Consider the following 27,837-nt stretch of genomic DNA (forward strand, 5'->3'; position numbering starts at 1 on the left):
TCTCTTTTAGGTTTGCTCTGATGCACTACTGTGCCGGGGGAGATAGAGTGGAAGGGAGAAAAGAGAGAGTGTGTTTCCTTTGTTCTGCAGTTCTGAACACAGGACTAATACTTTTCTTCTTCTTTTTTTGCTGGATCCAAGAGAAAGGGGGTTGACTTAAATAATTGCTTCTATGTTCTAATTTGTGTAGGGATTTATCCCGCTGCTTTGTCTAGTAGTGTAATGCCGGAGAGCTTCGTGAGCCGATCGGTACGAAAGCAGTCAGAGAGAAGAAGAGTGGAAAGGAAATTAAGTGTGGTTGGAAATGAAGACAGAGAGAGAACGAGGCAGAACGAGACAGAGAGTGATAAAGAGGGGGGAAGAAAAAGGAAAGAGAGAGAGGCTCAAAGAAAGAGAGAAATGTTCTGCCTTGTTGCTCCAGCGATTCCTGATAAAATTGATTCCCATACCTCTAGAGATCTCCCACTGCCCCCCCCCCCTTTCCAACCGCCTCTATTACATTCGTGTCTAGAGGAAGAGTGATCTACACATTACCCATGAGTACTGCTGACCGGTTCACGCATCAGGGACTTCCTGTGCTTAGGGGAACTGGCAGACGTCCTGAAGAGAACACAGGCAGAGACAGAACGGGAAAGACATGGCAGAGGAGGTGGAGAGGGATGGATAGAAGTGAAAGAGAAATGGTCCAAATTCAAATCAAGTGAGGGGGAAACCACCAAGATGACAGGGGTGTAGGAAACAAAGTGAAGGTACGACTAATGCAGCAGATGGAGATGTTCAAGAGAAAGCAGACAGTAGCAGGCAAATGGGATAATAGAGGCAATGAGTTAGAGCATTAAGAGGGAGGAATTGAAGGATGAAGTAACAAAAAAAAGCGGATTCTCACTTAAAGAAATGAACATTAGATGGAGAATGAGGCTCAGGGAGCTGGAGTGTGTGTGTGTGTGCGTGTGTGCGTGTGTGTATGTTCCTCCGCCAAATAGCTCGGAGGAAGGCAATCAGGCCTGGTGAAGTCTGTGCTTGTAGCTTCAACCCCGTGTAGTTCACTGCTGCTGTTCCCAGGGGATAGGTGTCACTCGTGTGTGGAAAGAGAGCAGCCACTTTAATGAATGGAGCTCTTTATCTGAGTCTGAACAGCGAGTTATAACCTACTGAGTAGACACTACCGAGCAGGGCTTCTCTCTTTCCACAGCGGTGATCCCCCTGGGTGTAGGGAGGGAGAGCAGAAGGGAGAGAGAGGCGGTATATGGGTGGAGAAGGGGGGGGGGGGGGAGAGAGGGATATTTGGTGCCTTATTTTTGTAACAGGGTATGACATTTTTGGCCTCCATGCTATAACAAAGCCCTGAAGCGTTGTCGAGCATGGCTGACGAGAAGGAGCATTAGTGTGGAAGGCTGCAGGAAAAGCACACGATAATGACGCCCAGTGGGAAGGCCGCAGACTGCGATTGAATCTCAGCTACTTCTTTCTGCATTTCTATCGGTGAGATGTGAATGTTAAAAAAAACATTTAATTTTTTTATTGTGTTTTTGTTGCTCTAATAAAAAGGAGTAATTTCCCTCTTGCGAAAAGCCAAATTAATTCTCAATTGGATTGGAACTTGAGCGTTCAAAGCAGAGGCATGTACACATTTCACTTTAAATTTTTTTAAATACAAATATTTTATTATATATAATATACTGCATATATAGGGGAGAACGGGGGAATCTGAGGCATCGGGTAATGTGAGCCACCCCCTGTATCTAGGCAACGGAAAACATTTGTGGTCATGTGAGATATATGTTTTCAAGCCCCTCTCATTTCCCCTTGGCCCTGAAAGAGAGGACCTCATGGTGCTGTGGTAAGCATGTTTTTTTTCACCAAAATAGGTATTTTGCATGTAAAAGTAAATTTTCTTGCTGTCAACTTAATCAACTGTTGTGCCAAAGCAAATGTATTCACGTAGAACAACTTCTATCATACGTGTTGATGAACTACCAACATATGAAACCATGTGATGCTGATAACCGAAGATTAGGCTGAAATGCTAAGAGAGGTAGTTTTTTCTCAAATTGTGGTGGTGGGGGAAAGTGAGCCAAATGCTGTGGGGGAAAGTGAGCCACTGTCTCACTTTCCCCCACCATGAGGCACAAGTTAAGTTTAGTTTTAAACATATTTTAATGTAATATTACATGACATATGTTTTATTTTAATGTCATACACATTGTAGAAAAGCCATCATGCCAAGGAAATACACCAGGAAGACGACCTGGGGCAACCACACGGAAAGAGCACCTTCTCATCTTTCCCTGTAACCTTCAGGGCTGGAATGTAGAGTAGGCCTAGTTGTAGAGTATGACAGGCTGATGTTATAATCCAGTTGGGTCTTCTCCTGTGTTCCGAGTCCCAGGCTGTTCTCGCTGGTTCTGATTTTCCTATGCTTTGACCCCCAGACACTAGCTGGCTCTAAGGGTCCTGTGTTCTGACCCCCAGACTGTGTTCTAATCTAACTATCTTTCATTTGAATCTTATTAAAACATTTTGAATTATAATATGTTGTATTTGATTTTGTTCAGAGTTAATTTCAAGTGTTTAGAAAATGTGCTTTGCTAAAAAATGAGAACTAAACTCGTAAAAAAAAAACATGGATGCAAAAAAGTGGTGGCAATTAATTCATCAACATGAATGTTGTTGTGATACTGTTAATGTTGTTCTTGTGTTATTGTGATCGTTGTTTAATGTATGTGCTGCAATGTACAGTATAGATGCACAGGTGTTGGGTGGACTCCAAAAAGAAAAGCTGTGGCTATGGCCTTCGTTAAAGGGGATCACAGTAAATCAAATCAAATCAAATGCTTGTATCATTTAGTAGATAACTTCTAAATGTCTTAGAATCTGTCTGGACTGCCTGTACTCTAGGTAGAGAGAGGATGGAGCCAGAGTAAAGCCTCTCTTCTCAGGCTCCGCAGGCTCTGAGAGCAGCTCAGCTCCCATGATGCAGCCTGATGGCTTTAATTGGTCTCCTCTGGCTAGGAGCAGAGCACAGGAATCCCTATCCACCAATGTAGTGAGCTGCAACTATAGAGTGATAACTCTCATGCGCTGGAGTGAGAGCCTACATGCCTTTTTTTTAGATTATTTTTGGGCATTTTCAAGCATTATTTATTAGTATGGAGAGGAAGAGAGTTGAATTGGGGAGAAAGAGAGAGGGGGATGACATGCAGTAAAGGTATACAGGTCGGATTTGAACCCACAACCACTGCGACAAGGACCACAAGTCTGCATGTATGCGCTCTACCCACTACGCCAATGGAGCACCCTTTGCACGTTTACTTGAATGGACACACATACTGTATACAGCTACACACATGTAAACAAAGTAAGCTTTGAATCCATCCGGGAAACCCCTTCAACTATTTTTTTTCTTTTCTTTCTCCTCTCTGAATTACATTAATTTGCCTGAAAGCCTTCAACAAGAATCTGATCTGATGTGAACTTACTTTCCCACCCATATGATGTTGGTAAGACGAGTTGCTCCCTCCAGGAAGTTGTGATTTATACTTGTTGGAAGTGTTTAGGTAATATTTGCCACATCTAAGGATAGTTTTAGGCCAAACATCATAAAAAAACACAAATAAATGCAAATGAAATCCCATCTGGTGGACTGATAAACAATGCTTCAAAATGATATACAATTCATTTAACGTTGACATTTTGAAATAGGTGCATTTAGATAACATTATTCTTTATGACCTGTCTATAATATCAGAAATGTAAAAAAAAAATTGAAAAAGTGATATCCGTTTTGACTCTGCGGAACGCTTATAGATGTTATTTTTCCCTCACACATGTGAGGAGAACATTCTCTAGAGCAGGGGTTTTCAAAGTGTGAGAGAGTGAGCCCCCCCTCAGAGAACAAATTTCTCTGAGGGGGAATTTTTTTTTTTCAAAATCCCTGTGTGTTTTGAAAGATCTTATCATTATTTGACACATTTTAAACATATTTTTGAAACATTCTAAACATCTTTGTGCGTTTTTAAACACATTTCTTTAACATTTTAACATCTTTATCGAAGTATGTTTTTGTTTTGCTTTTTTAAAATACATTTGAACATCTTTATCCAGTGGTTTAATCCTGCTTCCTTTAAGCATGGATAGTAGTGACAGAGTGTGCAATGGAGTGAGAGAGATAGGCAGAAAGACTTGCCCAAATGATTGACTATTGTTAAATGTCCTTCACACCCCCAGTGTGACCAAAACATTGTATTCCTTTTTTGTAAGATAACTTACATTTGCTTAATATGATGTTAGTATCAAAAACACAAACTCAAAAAGAAAAAAAAAGAAAAAAAATTGTTTTTTAGTTTTTTCACATATTCATCCGCGCCCCGCCCCTGCCACAACTCGGGGGGCCCCACAGTTTGAAAACCACTGCTCTAGAGCATCGCAAGAAGTGAGATAGAAAGAGAGAAAGACATAAATACAATGACAGACAGACTGCAATGTGAATGATGGAAGTATATTAGGACATGAACTTTCCCTTAATCTAATGAGCTAGACAGACTTAAACCACTCACTTTCTCAGGTGAGAATTAAAGTGTTGAGGACAGGGAATTTGCTCGAAGCTGGGTAAACATATTGCACATCCCTTAACTCCCCATGGCCTCACAAACAGAGCTTGAAAAGTACATGAAAGACAAGCTCGGAAAAATTGGCTGAGGGTAAACGAACGGTAGAGAAAGTAAACCCTCAAATTCCATCGGAAAAAGAACAGTAAAAATAATCTATACAGTGGGAGAGTGATCTTCGTTAGCGTCCTCAGATGCGTGCAGTCAATGACTGAATGGGAGCGCAAGTCTCCCATATGTCTGAAGTGCAAAGAAACAAAACTGCCAGAGAAGATCAATCCACAGAAACGCAACACATCCCATATCCACCTGTCATTCTAATTGCTTCCTTCTACTGTCATCTTTAGCATCAATCTCATGCTAATGCTGCAGCAGGTAACACTGGTTACAGGTCTGCAAAAGACTCTTCTTCTGCTAATGAGCACTGGATTTCTATATAGAGCACCAGTGTTTATTTTCTTTCTGTGTAGAGCCTATAGACCCCTATATGGAGTTAAGTTGTGTACAGTATTCGTGCCATTATGGCATTGTGCCAGGGCGGGTTCTTAATGGGCTAAGCAGTGTTTACTTTTCAAAGACTTCCACATGAATTATTGATGGCTGCAAGCTGATTTGTGCTTGGAATGGCCTATAATCCATTTGGGTCTACCTTGCTTGCTGCCTAGGTGCTATTTCTCTCTCCAGGGTAAACAAGCTAACTGAAAATGTAGGTGGCTTTGCACAGTCATTTGTTATTCTGATTTCTGCTGAGTGTGAAATGGTTCCTTAAAGTGGCAAATAACTAAGAACTAAGTCAAAGAGGACAGGCCCTATGCGAGCACAACGGAACAGCTGACAAAAAGCATTTAGCTTTCCTGCTGGAACCACAAGACATGTGAAATAAATATTTTAAATATATTTATTGTAGTTTTCAGTTTTAAAAACAGACAGTACATACAAACACACATAACATACAGAACAAAGCACATCAAAATTAGCAGCCGCAGTCCATGGTCAAAACATAAATATTAAATAAAAAAATCAGAAGTCTTGCGAAAAGATAAGTGAATGTCAGAGTACAATAAAAAAGAAAAATACACACATCCATACATTTGCACAGTACAGCACTATAGAGCAGCCTACCCATTAAAGAATCTTATTACAGGGTCCCAAATCTTATCAAACACATCTCCTCTATCATCGTTATAGTATCTCAGTCGCTCCAAATGCAGTTTGTTAGACATGTGAAATAAATATTACAAAAGATTTTTTTTTTTACTTATCATGTAGTAATATTTTTTCTAAATTGTCAGCAGGTAATCCCTGATCACGTCAGGGGAGCATAAGAACATCCCCAAAGAGACCTGGTGATCACTTTTTATATTGTAATCGTAAAGTAATTTTTACTGCAAAACCTACATTTTTTGCTTGGTCTCCTGCTCAATAGATGGCTGTTTATTCACTGTGGTAGCGTTCTCTAACCCTTCCATCACCTCTGGAGCCTTTCACTGTTTGCTTTCACCTCGCTTAGGGAACACGGGGAATTCCAAGATGTTGCAAGGGGGGAACGTGAGGCCTGAAATCCTGATGCGGCAAATACACCTCAACATGTGACTTAATCATCTCCTCTTAGGGTCATCTCTTTCTTTCTTACTTTCTCCCTCTCTAATATAGCTAAATCTTAGTAAGCCCAAAGGGAACATAGGGCTTATATAATGATTTTCTTTTCATGTGTACTGCTAAAACGTATACTCAATGAATGGTGCACATGATAAATGTCTAAATGGTAAAACAAGTCTGAACGATGCTAAAGAAAAAGGAAGACACGATTTCTACATTTGAGAATTACGTCCCGCTGTGCTTTGTTAGTGATGCCAATTTGTCCAGACCCCGCATTCATTTTTCTTGGCCATCTTTGGTGTCAGAAATCGAATAGGCTTTGCATCTAAAGTTTGGTAATAAACTCTTGGATTAGATCCATCCCTCGGACAGAAATGAACCAGCTTGAAAAAAGAATAAAGAGACTTCTCCTCAGAAGTCTGTCGGAGGCAACTGGCTACTGCTTTCTTTCCTGTTTGTGTGGTCTTGTTTTTTTTAAACCATTACAATTTATTTATTTTTGGCTTGAGAAAACCCATCTGCCATTACTGTGGTGACATGCCTTTGAGCAGTTGACGAGGTTTGAGAGCCCAGCTCTGTAGAAGGAAAAAGCCTGCTTAATTAGTGCGACTGTGGAGACAGGCGATGTGTTTATCTCATTAAGGGGCCTTTGAATAAATATTCACATGTCAGAAGAGTATAGCTGGAGCTATAGCTTGAAATATATTAAAAAAAAAATAATCCAAAAGTATGAACAAGTGCAAAACTATTTCAAAAGATAATGTGAACTGTAAGGTGTCTTATTTTTGCTGATGTATGTGGCTCTGGGTTACTAGCACATGGCAGAGGTGTGGCTAGTTCCATATGTCCTGTGTATTGGGCACCAGTGGATGGACATGGCTCACCTTGAGAGTCTCAGGTTTCTCAGGTGTACTGTGCAGAGTCTGTATCCCACTCCCTGTCTCTATCTCTCTGTTTTCACCCTGTTGAGCCAATCCAAGCCGGCCAAATCCCTCTGCCGCGCAGGCCTCCATATAGCTGTCCTGCTGGGTGCAATATGCCACCCGTTTCCTTGGCAATGCCAGCCCTGTAGGAATTCAAGGCCAACTGTGGCTCGCTGTCAGCAAACAGACAAAGATGTATGAATCATCTCGCTGACTGGGAGCAGGTAGTCCTGTGACAATAACATGTTGTTGAATCATGACAAAGACTTATTTGCGCCGTGGGAGCACTGGAGCTCTGTTCCTAGGTGACACCACACAGCAACACAAGCATCTGTGGGGCTAGCAACCCACGCTCTAATCTTCCAGATTCCTGCCACACGCCATCAGATAAAGAGCAGCTGATGCACCTTTTAAATAGAAGCGCTCTGCCACGGAGAGAACAGTTATGATAAGCTGCAGTCTATCGCTCCATAGTCAATTACACTCAGCCCGTATGGATGGCCTGAAAGCCCCATCCAACAGTGCAATCAGTGTTGCACCCAGCTGGGTAGACCACAGAATATCAAATTAAGTTCATCCGTCAAGGGAACAAGCTTTCTTCATATATAATTGGCAGTTGAGGTTTAAGAAACAGGAATCGAAAAAAGAGAGTGGTGATCAGTTTACTTCCATCTCCATTGGTTTTGTTATACTTGTCTCTGCTTTTTATCTTCTCTCTGCCTTTTCCCTGAGAAATGTTCCAGTGCCCAGACAGTCTTAATGAGCCTAAGATGTGGGTCTGCTGAGGCCCTCTTTGTGTGGTTTCGTCTTTATCTTTATCTCTGGCTAACACTCAATTGGCCATGTTGCAGGGTTTAGCCTGGCAAACAAAACATATTATTGGCCTCTTGTGAGCAATACCGAATAGCCTTTCCCATTGTTGCAGAAAAAAATACTTTCTGCTTGATGCACAGGTGTCACCATTCATATTTTAAGTCTATTTTTATTTATTTTACCAATCCTGTAACAAACATTTCAGTTGTGTTTGTTGGGGGGAGGGGGGTTGCCATTAACCTTCAGTGTCTTCTGTTTGCATTTCAATCCCATACATGCTGGACCTTATAAGTTAGCCTGAGGTAGTCTGTATAACCCCTTTTCCTGGAGAGCGCACACAGCTGCATCCAAAAAAAGGATTAATTAAAGGCCAAAGTAATCATGGCTCTCGTTGCAGGGATCCAAAGTAGCATGAGCAGGACGCAGCATTACTGCTAAACAGGATTCCAGAAACCAACTCATGTTACTACAGTACAGGCCTAACTGCATCTAAGAAAAAATGTCGGAGCAGGTTTATGGTATAGCTCAAATGCATTCAATTAAATTCAAATGAGCGGCTATATGTTGATAGCCTTGGACAACCAAATCATTTTTATGAGCCGAAACAGAAATTTCAATTTACAGACGAATGACCTTATGAACCTTGGAGCGATGCTGAAAGCCTGCCTTTATACATGAAGTAAACTATGTATTGAATAATTGCTATGGAAAGACGCGTACTGTCTGTGACTGCCAGCAACTTTTGTACTGCGAGCTGAAGGACAGGAAAACACCCAAGCTGATTTAATTGCAGAATGTTGTTGAAAACTATTACTTCCATTATACAAGGGATGGGCAAACAAATTCCAACTTTTGGGAAAAACCCCTCTTTCAAAAAGAACACATTTAATTAATTAGGTAAAACAAAGCAACACCTGCATTACCAAATGATCAATATGTGATCAACAGTATTTGATTAACACTGCTATGAATACAGAAAATAAAGAAAAAACTATTACTGAAGCCAAAACTAGAAGATATTGTTATATTTTGTAATCACTAGGATATGAAGGAAGACAGTTGACATTGCTCAACATAAATAGTTATGCGTTTTATTGTTTTGTATGCATTGTCATTTCCCAGATTTGTATTTATTGTTTGATTAAATAAATAATTATTCCCATGGGTCTAGTAGTGTCACCCAATTAAGTCAACAAACACAGTAACACATCATTAAAGAATCATTGAAGAATAAAAAATATATGTATTACATGACTTATTTATCAGTATAAAACTATCAGTATACAGTATAAAAGGCAACTGTCACAGTTTAGAAGTACAATGTGTTAAAGATGGACAATTTGTATCCTGTCTGCACGTAAAGTATGCCTGAAGTTGTGTGGATTAAATTGGACAGAACAGGAGCAGTTTGTCATTAATCATTTTATCACTTCATTTATTTCAGACTATTGTATTTTCTAAACTGGAGCTGTGTTTTTTTATTTAGTGAAAGTCATTTTGTTATTTGTAAGTCTGTCCTATTATTTCAGAAGTTGATAGCTAATTATTAAATTTACCAGACCATCACAAAAGTAGGGGAAGAGCAGTTGAAGGTAAATTATGAATAGACTTAAAAAAGCTTCAAGCATCAGATAGCATTCCTTAACAATGATCATAAAGCAGATACATCAATCTTCATATCGCATTGACTCATTAGGCTTTATGCACAGCAGCAGCAGTTGGGCACAAATGCTTATATAAAACTCAACACATATATGGCACACACATTCTTCACTCACATGTGGTAATGACACTAAGAGACTCCTAGTCTTCATGCAAGCTTTGATGTCATTTCATTTCTTGAATGAAAAGAAGGTTATTCCTTGTAAAACTACTTCAACCAGCTTCCCCAAGTACTTTAAAAGAGGCTTTGCACACCAAGCGATACACGAGACGCTGGGAGCAGTATAGCCGCCAATTGGCATAAAGAGCGAATACACTTGGAATTCAAATCCTGTGTCTTAACAATCCCTGAACATGGAGCTAAACAGGTACTTTCACAAGAGGAAGAAAACCACCGGAGTGAGAAAAAAATGTGTCCAATTTAGCAGTGAAGAAAGATAGAGCAAAATGTGATGAGGGAAAGATCTGGAGAGTGAGAAAGAAGGGGGGTGGTTTAAGAGAAACAGATAGCGAGCGATTGTGAAAAAGTGCAGTTTCCATAGATGTCAGTTGACAGATAAATAAGCATGTGTGGCTAATGGGGTCAAAATTGGCCAAGCCCTTAAGCTCTTTGTTTGTTGACCCAACCATTGCCTCCATCACTCAATTTCTTCTCACTTTGACACTAACATGCGTACTGATACAATACACCACTCCAGCACAAGCACACATTAAGCTGCCATGTGTGCACATGAAAGGGATCTTAATCTAAAATTAATCTCGAAAAGGATGTTCAAAAAGGTTTTGAGATGATGACCTTATTTAATCTTCTATCGTGCCATTTTTAGCAAAATTGAGAAGTAGTGAAAAGTCATGGATCACAGCATGCATCTTGAATAGAGCATGTGGAGCTGTTTACAATCTGCTCATCAAGGTGAGCAGAAAATCTCTCTCATGCAGCGGAATTTTTTCTCCACGTTCCTGCACAGAACAGGGATCAATAGCCAGTTTGCTGTCTCTGAATCTCTCCGTCATTTGTTTTTCCTTCCAATCATTTTGCTGTGTATACCCTTGATACCATGCATGGTTAGACATGAATCAACACCCCCACAAAGTGCGAGGACTACCAGTGTATATGTGCATGTACAAGGTTGCATATGCATGTACTGTATGTGTTGTGAGTATACGTGTTCATGCACAACAATGTGTAGATCTGGTTACAAAAGACTACAGTTTGGTATTTCCACATATCAGTCTGCCTGTCTCTTGGTAGTGGGTGTCTAAATGTTTCATCTAATCATTAAACGCTGACAGGCTTCACAGAGTAGCGCCACTGATCCCCGTCAGAGGAATACGCGGCCTGACTTCATTAGCCCTGTTAGTACTAAGCTGCTTTACCCTCACTCACGCCTGGCTTAACCTGCACAGTGATAAATGCTGAGAGGAGAAGCATAGATAGGCAGAGGGAACGACGGGTGAAACAAAACGAAAGCGGGGACAAAGGCATTTAAAGAGAGTAGCAAAGGTGCCGCAGTCGGGCATAAAGGATGAGGAAGAGAGAGAGATGGGAGGGGAATGGGAGGACACGGAGCGTGTGAACCTGCAGTTTAAGAGGCAGGGGAGGGGATGAAGCTCAAAGAGCTGTTTGAACTGAGAGGGATTTACAAATGCAAAAACGAGCAAAACAATCAATTTACTTGTGTTGCAATTAATCAATTATTACACTGGCACATTGACAGCCAAAGTGCCTTGGAGCGTGAGGCTCCTATGCGTTTAAGAATTACCATTGACCTCTGTGCCACACATATGCGTCCACACTCGTGCACAAGCTAATCCATGCTTGCGCGTATGGATTTAAGCACGTAAAGATATGCGCACACATCTTTGTTCTTAATATATTTCTCCAGTATATTCAACCGGGTTTCCCTCCTACGAGGAGCCCCATCCCCTCTCAGTCTTTTTCTCCTGCCAGCAGAGGCTTTTGGCTGGCTTAAGTACGCCCACAAGCCCCTGAGGGACAGCCCATGACGAATGGCACTACGTGTGACTCCGATTCGATTCAGCCCATTTGATAAATTTATCGCTGGCATTTTGAAAATGAAATTAGAGGGACGTCTCCCGGAGACTGTTTTTCCAGCACAGGTGCCATAAATACACTTCATTTGGCAGAGGAGAAAGGGGAGGGATCTGAGGGGATGGAGAGATGTTGGATAAGAAATAAGGGGGGGGGGGGGGCAGATAGTGAGGAGGTTCCATAGAAGTAGAGAACTAAAGAATAAGGTCACATTATATGAGGTCAGGTAGTAATCATGACATTGGTGTTCAGTACATACGGCCTGAATACATGGAGGTAAGTACTATGTGCTGGACTTCAGTCGAACACTTGTAGAGACTCACTGCACTCTTTTAACAGATGTGAGACCCACATATCTCATGTTGAATATTAACGGATTGAGACTGCAGGGAGTTGACATTGCCAGTGTGCACAAATGTCCTGCTTTCTCCGTCTTTCTTGCTCAGACACACACACACACACACACGCACACGCACACGCACACACACACACACACACACACACACACACACACACACACACACACACACACACACACACACACCAGTCTTTTTCACAGATCTGCGCACACAAACACATGGTTTATGTACACTATCTATGCCTCAAGGCCCCATTGCTCTTCAGCACCGATGGCACTGTCATCGCTGCATAGACATCTATAACTCACAGTGTATGAATGAGTACAGTGGGCTATTTTTCTCCATGGCACCCTCAATGTGTGGGTCCTCGAGACAGGGAATGCTTGCGACTAAACGGATTTGAATTGGACACATTGGGTCGGTGAGTAAAAGAAAGACATAGAAAACACACCATAGACATGGGCACACACACACAGTGCTAACAAAAAGTGAGCATTCGTCGGCTGTCAGGGTTACATGGCCTTACTTATCTCCCTCTCATTCACAGACATATGCGAATGCGGCAGTGGAGGGATGATGTACAAAACGTCAGCCTCTGCTCCCCTTCAGCATCCATCAGAGAGTGAGGCTCGGGCAACCAACATCACTTACCTTTATAGGCACATATGACAGCGTGGTACACAGCGTCACACCAACCGGGTGTGTGTTTTTGTGTGTGTATGTGTTTTGTGTGTGTGTGTGTGTGTGTGTGTGTGTGTGTGTGTGTGTGTGTGTGTGTGTGTGTGTGTGTGTGTGTGTGTGTGTGTGTGTGTGTGTGTGTGTGTGTGTGTGTGTGTGTGTCGGCACAACAAGTGGAACCTGTCACACCGATGTACTTCATCACTGCCTCTTGCAATGAGTCTACTAGCAGCTTCAACAGATCTGAAGCTTTGTGAAGGTGAAAAATGTCACCATGTTCCCAAAGACACATTCGTTCTGTTTATGTTTTTTTTTCAAATACACATGTTGTGGAGATCATATCGGATGCGGCTGACAATGGAAATTCTTGCACATGTGTTTCCGTTCTGCTCTGGTAGGAGCTCGTATCAAACAACACCCATGTTCTCAGGCGCACCGCAGGGAACCAGAGAAAGTTTTAAACAAAATCAGCAGGGAGTCCCCCCCTCCCCCCCGACTGATTGTTTGCTCCTGCTTTGCAATCACGGAGCGTGACACACCCTCTGCCGTTACTGCATATCCCCACTATCAAGAGCAGAGGATTGGGACTGCTCTGCATACACACACCTGCAGGCTTCCAGTCAGAACCAAACCCCTGGAGCTGTTTCGACAGTTTGACTGTCTGGCCCCGTCATCTGACTGAATCAAAACAGCCATCAGGTACGTTCCTTACAAGCATCTCCCCCCTCCCACGTCTCCTGTCACTCCCCGAAGATCCACTATGCAAAACATTCGCCTTACCCAACCTCACATTAACATACACATGAAAGTGTGGAGGCGTCTGAACAGAACTGTGATTAGTCTGAACATGAGACTCACAGAAAGCGATGCCTAAACACACACTGTGGGCTGTCTATCATTTCGGGGGAGAGCGGGATAATTTAGTCTAGGTGTCAGTGGGTGAGAGCGATTGACTTTGTAATCAAAACGATTGTTCTGTAACAGAAACATGGGATGACTCGATTTCAAATCAACATCACCATGAAATGTTTTTTTCTTCTTTTTTATCTCATTACCAAAAAATTGAGAATTCAAACACACACACACACACACACACACACACACACACACGCACACACCTGCCACTCATCTAAAAAATGCATTGGGATTCACAGGTGACTGATGGAGGGCTGTCTTACCGTTTTGTGATGACACTGGGGTATCTGTAGATAAAAGAGAGGAGACACACAGAAGAATGTGTTAGGAGCTGACAGGCTGCTCTACGGCAGACACATAAAATGCATGAGATGACAGCCATGGCAGTGATTTGCTGGGAGGGAAACGAGCCCACCCAGGAGGATAAACAGACAGACAAACTCTTTGCCACTAACTTGCACCTGAATATTCAAACACACATAGGGACACATACAGTGGGGGGAAGGCACACTAAGTAATAGAGAGAAAAACACAACCGCTTTATTTCATTCCACAAGGGGAGACAAGGTGGAGGAAGAAAAGCATCTAAGCAAACACAGAGTAGAGAGGCCTCAAGTAGAAAGATAAGAGTCTCCAGAAAACCTGGAAAGCCCTTGATCTCTTAGACAATTTACCCTGAGTGAGCTTCCTAATAAGTGAAAAAATAAATAGTCAGTCTTTGAGGTGCAGCAAGACAGAGGAAATCAAATCCTCTCAGTAAGCATTTTGAGATTCTTACTCCTGGCCGGCCCACAAGGTGTGGAACAGAATACAAGCTACTCGGAGGAAAGGACATATGTGGGCATGTTTGTAAAGGAGAAAAAAATACAGTTAATGTATCTTATTGTTCTCATAAAATATTTACACACATTTTTATTTTTTTGCAAGCCAAGGTTTCACGGCATATTTGATAGACCTGTCAAACTTGCAGGGATGATCTTTTTTTTTTATTACATTTTTCATAACTTTGTTCTTTTAGCAGTTGCAATCGTGTGCCCTAAGAGGCCCAAGTGGCCACAGGCATGGGAGGGGAAATTATTGAATGCGGGTGGAATGTGTGGTGTGCTGGGCTGAGGACGTGATAATCCGAAGCGTTGTCTAATTGCCAGAGTAAAGATAGAGTCCATTGTAGGGGAGGTGGCGGTGTTTATCGAGGCAGCGTGGCGTGGGATTGGACTGAGCATTAGGGCTATGCGCACTTTTGTTTTGTGAGGTGTTACAGTGGATTGGAGCAAATATTGGCCCCTCTGGTTATTACATGGTCTGATTGTCTGCTATGCGACTATCCATAAGCTCTGCATGTCTACCCTAATCTGAGTGGAGGCTTCAAATAATTAGTCAGTGAAGCACTCTCTCACAGGCCAGTGCAGTCAGCCTTATCACCAAAAAAGAAAATCCTTGGTCCATTTCCTTTCTCTCCCCAAAGGCTTACAAACTCTTGACACTGTTAAAACCTTTGGGATAGCCACATAGCTGATAAAATATTACCCAACATTTCACAATCACCGGCCCATATTCCAAATTGATGTGTTGTAAGGGTGTTATGTAAACGGAAGACTATTGTGCGTTCATAGTTGTTATTAAAATGTATGTTGTATATATTGAATAAGATTGACAAGAGCTATGACACTGTTAAAAAAACAATTTGTAAACTTTTCAAGGTAAGGCGTATAAGAGAGAAGGAGGAAAAGGAGAGTGTTGTTTACTTGTTTTGTCTGTGGTGACTGCAAAATCTGATTTTGACATATACAATGTTAGTTATTACACCTTCCATGTAAGACAATCAACACATCCGATAACAGGGGAGTCTAAAAGAAAACTACTAGGTAAACTGACCTTTTTAAAACAATATGCAGGTTTTATGTTCTACATTCATTAAATAGTTGAACAAAACACAAACATATCTTATCAGTTGACAATTAAACAAATGCCAATCATCAGAATCATGCATGCTTTTATTTGAACATCAGTTGAACCCAATTCAAAATAATTACGTGAAACTGGGAAAAACCCATTTGATCTGTCAATGTAGATGAAGATTAAAGGATTTATAATGAAAGCCCAACCACAAATCTGAGTGAGTAAGACAGCAGCAGTGACAGGTAACTGGTGGGCGTCCATCAAACAGGCATTTAATTTATTTTAGCACCTCTCATGATTTACATGCTGTTTTAATGGATACTGTTTAGTATCGATTTAACATAATGTGAGAAAAACAAAGCAAAAGTGGATACATAGTATGCTGTATATTAATGGGTACAGTAGATGAATAATCTGAAGACACAATTTAGCCGTGATTGAATTATATAATAACAAGGCATTATATACACGATGAATTCATTACGTTCCCTTACTTACCGGTAGTTAACAGCCAGAGTGCCATATTGGCTATAGGGATTTTTTTTTAAACTGTTGAAACATAATAACTTTTAACACTGCTTTAACTATGATAAGTAATGAACACACACAAGCTTGGTGCTAAAATAAGAATATCAAAAACAAGCACATAAATAAGCAAAATGAAAAGGCTCCTTCTCTCTGTAGAACTTGCTAGGGCAGAGACTCCATGCTGATTTGTGTCAGCACACATAAATAACTCCGCTGTTTAGGGAGGGTAAGGAAAACCTCTGTCATTGATTCTACATTCCTTCCCAGCTATCAGTGGCTTATATGGATTTGGAGACTAATTTGCAGTGAATATGTGAGTGGCGTTTTGATGTGCCCAACGGACCCACAGCAGCACTCCTGTGGCTTTGAGTATTATGTAAAGTAGGCCCTATGTCAATACGGGTTTCCTACTGCAAAGTTATGTATGCAAGCCTATGAGTTAAGCCTTCACAGAAGCATGCCCAAGGATACTACAAGCTACATGTACAAGAGACATGTATGGACATTAAGGAAATATCTCCCTTCTGCTTGATTCACCTTTCAGAAATGTTGCCTCTTGCTGTCCTGGAGGATGATAAAAAGGTAGAAGAAACTAGAGTGATGGAGAGAGGAGCTGACACTAAGAAATGTCATGTCAGCAGTAGAGTTTTCCTTTGTCTACAATATTTTTTAAGACAACCACATACTTCTTTTCTATCAAACAGAAGTTTTATTTTTGAACTCTACACAAGCAAGCAATTGCTGTTAATTTACGGACACATTTTAACAATAATTTACTGTATTCATGTATTACGGTTATTTACTGTACTACTTAGCAATGCATTGTGGGAAGGTCCATTTGAAAAGACAGCTCAGCTGCCCTTAACAGTATGATACAGTTTTAAATTACAGTACACTACAGTATTTTTTTGGAATGTGGGCGGGCAACGGCCTTTTTCAGGAACATTAGTTTGAAATGAGCCATTCCAGATAGGACAAACTTCGAAGGACATGTGCTACGCATCAACAAAAAGTCCAGCATTAGGTCTACTCTGCATTGATCGAGTGGAGCATCTACAAATGTTAAGGTAATATGTTCCTGATCAATTATTTACTCTTAAAAGGCTTAAGATAATGTTTGAAATTAAACTAATGCTCAGCAGCCTGTCTATAAAGTGAGTATGTGATTTTAGAATATTGTTTACCAGTGAGGATGAGTTAACTAGCTCAAACAGTTATACTTAAGTGCATGTTAGAGTCCATGTGTGTTCAAACCTAAGAGTGTTGAGCATTAGCGAGTCTTTTCTTTAGAGTAGTAGCGTACTGGTTGTTTTTAGCTAGTGGATAGCCTTCAGCTCCTTGTTAAGAGCTGACACAGTGGAGCTGATTATCATATCATGCCACCTATACATTTGAATTGAAGCCTAATATATCAACTGTTTCAAGTGTAACACATTGTCAATTTTGAACCCATAAAATAGTTAAATTTTTACAGTCAGTGTCTTATCTTTGACTATTCTGATTTCAGATGCTTCAATGGTATAGCCTTAATCTGGAGAGAGGCACAAAGGCCATCCGGGGAACAGTTCCCTACAAGAAGACATGGTGTGGGGGTCCAGAAGAAGTCAGCTACAGTCAATACACATGTATCAGGTCAGTGCGTTCTCTCTCTCTCTCTCTCTCTCTCTCTCTCTCTCTCTCTCTCTCTCTCTCTCTCTCTCTCTCTCTCTCTCTCTCTCTCTCTCTCTCTCTCTCTCTCTCTCTCCTCCACTTTTGATGGAGTGATGAAGCAACATTTAGTCACAACAGACTTCATCAGCTTTTTCAGCATGGACTCAGAGTTGTTTCTGTAAATTCCCAATTCTAGATTTATTTTGACATTTTTTTTGTTGCTGTTTTACAGTCTCAACACTGGATCAAATCAAGATGGAGGAGCAATGACAGCAAGGTGATGGTCATCTCTACCCGACCCAGAAGACTCCTCTCAGATACCAGCAGTCTACAAACACCCAGACTCTTTCTGAAGCTAAGAATGCTCCTATCTCACAAGACTCTTTAAAAGGTAAAAGACAAGCCTACCTCAAAGGACTATTTTTAGAGGTAAACCACAAGGCTTCCATGAGTTACCCAAATGATCATATAGATGTTTAACAGAGAATGCATTGCATTAAATAAATCTAAATTGTATAGCTGTATGTGTTAATACTGCCCTTAATAAAAGTAGTTTGATTCACAATATTTTAAGTTGTTTACTGCTTATTTTGCATCACTTCAGTATTAATGTATGTCTTTAGGCCACAAAACAAAAGATGTGTAATGTTAGAAGTTTGATATTTTAATTTGCTACATTGAGTTATTGTATTAAATTTTATCTGTCTAAAGTAAACATGTATCAGTTATCTACTTGCAACCATCTAATCAGAATGTTAATTTATTTTCAAACAATCACAGAGAAATACTGCATTTCACTATTACTTTCAAAAACTGTAAACTATGCAACAGTAAGAATACTGTATAATTAATAACAGTAACTTGCTGGCTTTACTGTTTTTTCGATTACAGTAAAGGGCTGTAAATTAATTTAACAGTAAGGGTACTGTAGAATTACAGTAACTTGCTGGCGTCTCTGCTGCCAGCAATTTACTGTTATTTTACAGATAAATTATTTACAGTGTACGGTTGCTAAACACTGCAAAAGGTGTTGTGTTGTTACATTTGACAAACACTTTGTACCATTGATGATTGTCAGCATCAGCCTGTTGTCAGCACTTAATTGGACACACATATTGTGTACCATATGGCACATGTGAGCATGGAAATGTAGATGCAAGGCAAGATTCAACTTAATAAGGAATGTTTTCTCCCTTCTGTCACAAATGTGTTCATTCTTTCTACCCTTACTGCATGAAGAATTGGGATAACTGTACAGTATTGAAGCCATACACGTCATGTGACTGATTTAACTTGATTTTATTCAGATTTGTAATGGCCTGTCACAAAAACTGTGATGTACTGTATGTTAGAGGTCAGCCAGACAGCTAGAATAATTCTGCAGAGCAATTGTTTTATAGGGAGTAGATTGTATTGTTGAAATTGTAATATCTCAGAAAGTTTGGTGATTAAGAGAAGCATAGTGGATTTACAGTATGTATATAGCTTATTCAGTTGCATTTCAGAAGTCCTCAGATACTATTGGGTCACTGAACTCAACACTTGACAGATAACGTGAACGGAGAACAAAAACAAACCAATAGCTAACACTGAAATACATTTTTTAGAGACATATTTAGTTCTGATAAACCAACAGTGGTCACTGACATGGTCTAATGCAGATCACAGATTATGAGGAGCCAGGCCCAGAGGTGACAGTGTAGATGCATGCTGGCTCTCTAGTATTGCAAACAGTTTGTTCAATGTATGTGGATGTTAAGGAATTGCCCTCTGATCCTTAACATACGCTTTACATCCCAGACTGATTGAATTAGACTGCTATTGGAAAGCTGTCTTCTATTGACCTCTTGAAGTTGAGGCCTTCCAGCAGTCCACTCTGGGAATAGTTTTAATTAAAGCAAGAAATTGGGTTTGATTTTTATTCCCATCATGAAGTGAAGAATCCTTACAGCTAATCATCTCTTCATCAAGACAAATGAAAACCAGATCATCACTGGGCGTGTGTGTGTGTGTATGAAAATAATGTACGTTCATATATTGTGTGAGCCTGACTGCATGTGCTCATGAACACAAATGTCGGTATATTGACATAAGTAGCTGCATGTTGGATGTGACTAAAATATATAATGAGCAGTTAAGTTTGCGCTGGAAAACAAATGTGGCTGTCTTCAGATGATTAACCACTATTGATAAGTCATCTCTATAATGTAATTAGGTTAAACTGGACACTGTAGACTAGGGCCCGACCGATATTGATTTTGGAGTGCCGATGCCGATTATTTTCAGAGAAAAATGACGATTACGATTAAATCGGCCGATTAAAAAAAATAAAAAATCCCCAAAATATATATTGAATATATATATATATATATATATATATATATATATATATATATATATATATATATATATATATATATATATATTAAATTTTTTAACCCTTAAATATATATATATATATACCTTCTACTGTTGAAAATATGTACAGGAACTTTTTCTTTATTGCAATACCTATTGTCTAAAAAAAAATTAAGTGTAACAAATATGTCTAAATTCAGACATTATGCATTTTATCTTACTGCACCCAACCCTCTGGAACTCCCTCCCCCCAAACATCAGCATCTCAGACCCAATAAACTCATTCAAAAGTCAACTCAAAACTCACCTCTTTAAGGAAGCATAATGACACCTGACTCCACTTCAAACCTTATTGAAATGTTTTCTGTATTTTGTTTTCTTTTTCTACATGTATGATTATCTATGATGTAAAGTGTCTTTGAATGACCTCCGAAAAAGCACCATATAAATGTTATCAATTATTATTATTATTAACTGTCAAGCGATGACCAATGCCTCTGCTATTGGTTGCAGGGGGAACTGTCAAGTGTAAATTAATCCAATGTATTACAACAAACCTGCTGCTGCTGTAAATAGGCTATAGCATTAATGCTATTCAATTAGGCTACCTCCAGGGCAAGCAATACATTTCACACATGATTGCTTGAAGAAAAAAAAAAAAAAGAAAAATTGGCAAAAATCGGTAAAAAAACGGCCGATGCCGATAATTCCGAAATATGCAAAAATGGGCCGATATAATCGGCTGGCCGATATATCGGTCGGGCCCTACTGTAGACATTCATCCCTTTATCACAATCACAGGTAGACAGTGACAGCCCATCAGTTAAAGTCGGGAACTAAAGAAACCACTATGAGATGGATGGTGACACAAGGCTTAACATTGACCTGGATGTTAATGGTGAGGACTAAGTGATGGATCAGTTCAGTTCATCTCACATCAGCTAAATAACTTCTATAAAATCAAAGATGATGGCAAAGGGGGCGCCTTTAGCTCAGTTGGTAAGGCGTCCCCCTTCCGGGCCGGGCCCAGCAGCAGACCCGGGTTCGATTCCCACGCACGGTCGTTCTCTGCATGTCACTCCCCTCTCTGCCCCATTTCACCTCTCTCTCTCTGCACTATCAATAAAGCATAAAAATGCCCAAAAAATATCTTAAAAGAAAAAAAAAAGATGATGGCAAAAACTGTATGTTTTTGGCCCAAACTAAAAAAAAATCCTATAATAATGCACATACTGTAGGTTGTGTTCCATGTCAGCACTGTAGTAGTACACTTGAAACAACTATAAAGTCAGCACTGTTTACCATTTTTCTATTAACAACAGGTTATGGGAAGAAAAACACACACATATCAACTTTAGCAGAAAGCTTGAAATGACAGATGAAGTCTGACAGTCAAAAAAATCCATTATCCAACAGATACGGTCAGTTTGTGGCTTCTTTTAGGCAATATATGTGAACTTCCTAAGTGTTTAACATTTGAGTGAAGACAATCATGAGATTAAAGTTGGAAGGATTTAGAAAGTTACACCAATTGACAAAAATACAGGGGTCAGGGTTAGGGTATAAAATGGAGCTTCAACTTACTTGTACATTCAAACATTATAATTAAACTGGAAAGAAAAATGCAATTTGGTGTAATTAACAGCTTTCAATTTTCCATAGCAAGTTGCTGTACATGCTATGCGGACATAAATGTACTTTACGTGACTTCATGTATTTGCATTGTATTTTTTCCACACTTAACATGCTCACGGTTCATTACACTTATCTTTTAAAAGCACATGCCCGTGCTCTTTCTACGGAAGAAAAATAGGAAGAGAGAACACAATCCTAGGTTTTAATTAGCTGAGTGTGGCGCATGCTCTTCTGCTGCAAGCTGCACAGGGAGCGCGGGGAGTGCTGCCTTCTTGCTCATTATGTACTAATGAGTTGTCTATTAATGAAAATGGAAAGCATTTATTTTGTGAGCACAAAGGGTTCATCTGGATTAATTACTGCACTACAGCAACAAAATGAAAAAAGAAAGTGCAGCATCACTCTTGTGTGGCACATTACCCATTAACCAACTGTTATCGGGGCCTGGCGAATGGTGCAGCTCGACACACAGTGGGAACAGAAATGGTTTGCGTAGCCCATTAAAACTTTGCATAAACTGCACTTTTGATATCATCTACCTACTTTGTGTAATGCGTATATGCTTATTACCATATATATTCACTCATAAAACCATCTTGTCACTTCAACATAAGCACTGCTGGATCAATCAACACATTCTTCCATACTACACTTGTCCGCCGTAGCCTGCACTGACTAACGGTTGCTGGCTCGAATCTAATTCAATACACTGGTACCTGCCTAGCGTGCAGCGGCTCATTCAGGCCCATCACACAAGAGAAAATAGTTCCATGGTAATTGTCTGACAAAAGCTTGGCATCTGTATAGGTCAACAGGGAGAATAAAAAGGAATAACAAGGAATAAATATATATATATTTTTTCTGCTTCATTTATTTTCAAATGGTGATCAGACTCATTCTAATAGCCTGTTAATAGCTTGATTTGGTTTCCCATCAGGCTCTCCTTGGAGAGGTCAGGGGTATGGGGGAGCGTGTGGGCTCTGGCAGCCTCAGCAGATGGTTCTTGATCAGATATTAAAGTCTGGGCAGCGAGGTCATCTGGCCATGAGAATTCTGCCCTGCCTGGGGGAAAAACAACCCCGTCTGAACCTCCGGCTCTGGTCCCAGTGCCAGGCCAATAGATGTGTGTCCCAGTCACATTGATGGGACAGTGGAGTAGAGACAGACTGCTGTCCTTAAGCCTTGTGACAATCTGGGCAAACCAAACTCAGATGCATGCTTTCTGCTGTAGTTTTTTTTCTCCAGGAATAAGTTTCACCCTATTTGGGCTGAATAGGATTTGTATGATGAATGATTAATTGCTTCAACTGTCTGTTCTCTTTTGTGAAAAAATTAAATTAAATAAAAAATAAATCACAATGATAAGCAAAGTCCAATTCATTTGCATGTAGAGAAAAGCTATCCTTTCATTTCAACCCCTCACTATACATACTGTAGCAATGTCTGAAGGGGAGATCATTATATACCAGGAGTGTGTTTAAAAAAACGTGATTTGAAGCATCACTTGTGTTGTATTGAACCATAGGAGACGGAATAACAAGGATCAACAAGTCTTTGTTATTGAAATTGAATATTCATCTGTGGGTGTCAGAGTGAGTAGATTACGATACGATAAATCCTACAACTCCGAATCGTCAATTGGCGTTCCTATCTTCCATTGTACGCCTCATCTTTCCGTCCGGCTCTCCAGCATTGACAGAGCTGCGGAGAAAGCTGGGTGAATAAACAAGACAATCTGAGCTTTATGTATCCTTTCCCCCCTGCAACAGTGGCAGTCTGAAATGGCAGGGCTTCAGATATGACCTTCAGTTAGAGTAGTTCTCCATCAGTCATTGCTGCCACCCACAGATCAGATGGTGGACGAGGAGTAGTGGCACCATCCGTCCTACTCCCCATCTACTCTCTCTCTCTCTCTTTAACCTCCCCCACAGCTGTCCACAAGAGATTTCTCTTTTTTACTTCACTGTCCCCAAGTTTTATTCACTTTCTGTCCTTATCGTACCCTTGACCTAGCTGAATTTGGCGGCCATTTTTTTGGATGCCTCTCGCTTCATCAAAACGTCCAATTGTTTCCTCTCTGCGTGAGTTAAAATCTATAGGCAGTTTGTTGAGCATCTGGTATAACTGCAGGATTCTTAAGAGCACAAATATTGTGAACAATATACAGACAGGTTACGGGAAAGTAAAAAACACTTCATCTAAGTGGTCACTGCTGCATCCGTATTTGTCTTTTATTTAATCCATTTACTCAGGGCAACTATTCTGATGTCTCATAATGTTGCACAATACAATACAAAAAACGTATTATTTTCCATGATTTGGGTCGTTGGATCCTCTTTATCTCAATGAATCAGCCGTGATGATCAGCTAAGCTTTCGCTAGTCTGATTACGATATTCAAAAAAGGCACAATAGTTAAGAGTGCCCATTATACGTACTGTAGATGTAGAATGTTCAAAGTTGGAAACGTTCCATGGGAATTAACGGGAATTTATGGGAATTAAGGGAATAAACAGGAATTAACTACATTTACTAAATTTAAGGTTGGCCCTTAAAGGCCATGGCAACCCAAATGCACTAAATCCTTCTAACTATGTTATTTCAGTCCTGGCAAACGTTCAAGACAGTAAAAAGCAGTTTTTCAACTAAGTTTTAACAGAACATTTAATTTCAATCATATTTTTTAAAAAGCTTATTGAGACACCCAACTTGATATCATATATTGCTTTTTACGAGACCAGGTTAACAGAGCCTTTAACAGTGATTTTAAATATAGTTAAAAAACAACCAGATTTCATGCAAGTACACTTGGCAAGTTGTGGATAGCACACTGCTTACTGCAGGGGTACTGAGGCCACGCCCCTTACATGCACTGATCATTCATCACATGGGGGGGGGGGGGGGGGGCATGTCAGACAGATGAGTTATATGTTACGCAACATTCTTCTTTTTGTTTTCCAGTGAAATGATTGCTTGTTTATAAAATAAACAAAACTTGAAGTTCTACTTACAAATACATCTGTTCAAATGTAATGTTTTTTAATTTAATTATTTTGCATGGATGTCTACCTATGACAAAACATACCATGCGTTCCGAATCGCATACTTTCTGCCATTTAGTATGGTAGAAAAAAGATTTAGGATGTCCCGGTTCTTGTGGCCAGATTTAGGATGGTTAGAAAGACCCAGATGTCTACTACATCCGGCTGAGATTTTTAGTGTTGAAAACAGCATGCTATTTGGGCGATTCTGACCGATAATCCAGTGTGCACCTAAAGTGACGTCAGATCAACGGAGCCTCGATAAGAAAACAAACGGGGATGCGACAAATTATAAAAGGAAGAAGCAAGATCAAGCCGCAATGTTATGATGAAATAAATAAGTAAAAGTATGTCCCAATAGTAGCATACTGCATCCTAACTAGATTATTTTTATCGTCAGATGTAGTATGTAGAGTAGAAAAAAGAAAGAGTATGCAATACGGAACGCAGGGATAATGTTTATATGTTTAGATTTATGTTTGGATATGAAACAGATCATTTAAATTACCACCATTTAGTTAATTCCTAAATTCCCAATTTAGAATATTCCCAAAACTCCCAAGCAAAAAGTCCAATGCAAAGTTTCCGGAAAGTTTCAGGAAAAACCCTTTATATATAACACTTGTGCTAATACCCTTTGATCAGCCCTAAACCTTCATCCTGTTTACGATTTTCATAAATCTAACCACCTGTCCTCCATCAAATATATTGTTTGTTTGAAGAGCAGTGATGTTTGAAGAGCAGTGATGTAGACTGTCCACCAAATAACAGATATTTTGCAGGTGACACACTCTTAAAACACCTTTTAATATGCTGAAAGAAATAATATTGACATGTTTCAAAATAAGCACACACACACACACAAATAATGCTTCTATATCAAACCCAAGAAAATCAGCAAAAACAAAATGTTTTCATTTAGTTTTGTTATTGTGCCAAATGAATGGCAGCCTTTGTCTTTAATGTTGCTTTTCGAAACATCAATGTATCAAGGTCTTTTAAATACAGTATTTAGTTTTTTATCTTTCTTATTTATCTTCTCATATTTCTGGAGTGCAAAAATACTCATCTTCACCTCCTGTTTTTTAGATAATAGATACAAATGAGTGCTACAGCAATATATGCTCTTAGTTAGCCATGCATATGAAAGGGATGGAAGATTAAATTTAGTTAAGGAGTCAGCTTTTCGTTGAATTTTTTTAATAACTTTCTTATTGCTTACTCTTTTATATTTACTCTGTTCACACACACATATTGAAAACAAATGTTCTCATTTTCATAAAACCTTAATAAATCTCAGTTTTTAGCATTAGACAAAGAATTACAGTAAATAGGCCTCAGGTCAGACCGTGGCTCTTCAATCTTTTTATTCAGTCAGAGCACAGTGTACAGCTCTAAGACATCATGAGCTCATCCTTTGAGTGCAACATTTTGGTATCAACTAAAATGCAGATTTTTAAACAAAAAAATTGTCAAATTCTTGGTATTGTTAATAGACTAAAGTCCTTGATAAACTACATGTTAGTGAGTTGTAAAGGCCAATACGTTTAGTCGCGCAGTCAGAATAACAGGCTGTGTAAAGCATTTTTTAAATTTCCAGAAACTGTCATAATGGATGCAAATTTAAAACGAAGCAAATGCACTTTAGTCAAATGGAAAAGTAAAAACATAACTGAAGAACACATCATCTCCAAATTTGCTGCAATCCTTCATTAGAATAGCTTTTACTGTAGGCTTTAAGACACACTGAGGTTTCACATCAGCAAACACCGCTTCGTTTTTTCATTTATTAAATTAGATCGACAACATTAAATGTCGTTGTCGGTTGAGGCTAATTTCGTGGAACTGTGCACGTCAAACTACCACACGCATACACGTGAGTTAAATAAATGAGTCATGCTCCCTGGATCCACAATTAATTCACAAGCCATTCGGTGCAATTCACATTTTTACACAATTCAGTGAAGTGGAAATATCAGACTTAAAGGTTAAAGGTTAAAGCAAACATTTATATTTGTAAACATTTGTTGTCATAGTGTAGATATGTTGAGACCGGATGCATTTAAACTAAATATTTAAATAGGCTAATCAAAATATTGAAAAAAGTTTGTACTTAATTGTTGAAAAAGGAAAATTACTTAAGAAGGAAGTACATGTGCTATATACAGTGGAGGAAATAAGTATTTGATCCCCCACTGATTTTGTAAGTGTGCCCACTTACAATGAAATGAGCGGTCTATAACTTTAATGGTACGTTTATTTTAACAGTGATAGACAGAATATCAAAAAGAAAATCCAGAAAATCACATAAAAAAAAATATATAAATTATTTTGCATTTCATTGAGGGAAATAAGTATTTGATCCCCTACCAACAATAAAGGATGCTGGCTCCCACAGAACAGTCCTTTCACTTTAAGAAAGTTCTCCTAATCTCAACTCTTTACCTGTATAAAAAACACCTGTCGTTAACTCTATAAAAGACACCTGTCCACAGAATAAATCAGACTATAACCTCTCAATCATGGGCAAGACTAAAGAGCTGTCTAAGGACATCAGGGACAAGATTGTAGACCTGCACAAGGCCGGAATGGGCAACAAGACCATTGGCGAGAAGCTGGGTGAGAAGGAGACAACTGTTGGTGCGATTATTAGAAAATGGAAGAAGCACAAAATGACCATCAATGTCCCTCGGTCTGGGGTTCCATGCAAGATCTCATCTCGTGGGGTCTCAATGATCATGAGAAAGGTGAGGGATCAGCCCAGATCTACACGGCAGGAGCTTGTTAATGATCTCAAGGCAGCTGGGACCACAGTCACCAAGAAAACCATTGGTAACACACTATGCCGTAATGGCTTAAGATCCTGCAGCGCCCGTAAGGTCCCCCTGCTCAAGAAGGCACATGTCCAGGGCCGTCTGAAGTTTGCCAATGAACACCTGAACGACTCAGAGAATGCTTGGGAGAAGGTGATGTGGTCAGATGAAACAAAGATTGAGCTATTTGGTATTAATTCAACACGCTGTGTTTGGAGGAAGAGGAATGCTGAGTATAACCCCAAGAACACCATCCCCACCGTCAAGCATGGAGGAGGAAGCATTATGCTTTGGGGGTGTTTCTG

At 39.8% G+C, this 27,837-nt stretch overlaps 1 protein-coding gene across 1 annotated transcript in view; it reads right to left on the reverse strand.

Moving 5' to 3' along the window:
- Positions 1-27,837, reverse strand: part of LOC307253089 (cadherin-4-like) — a 217,540-nt gene that overhangs the window by 107,847 nt on the left and 81,856 nt on the right. Inside the window, exon 3 of the mRNA XM_080030957.1 lies at positions 13,873-13,896. Within this exon, the coding sequence (XP_079887083.1) occupies positions 13,873-13,896 (24 nt within the window). The remainder of the gene's footprint in view (positions 1-13,872; positions 13,897-27,837) is intronic.

The sequence above is a fragment of the Ammodytes marinus genome (genome assembly GCF_949987685.1).
Source record: "Ammodytes marinus genome assembly, chromosome: 7".
NCBI classification, from domain to species: Eukaryota; Metazoa; Chordata; class Actinopteri; order Uranoscopiformes; family Ammodytidae; genus Ammodytes; species Ammodytes marinus.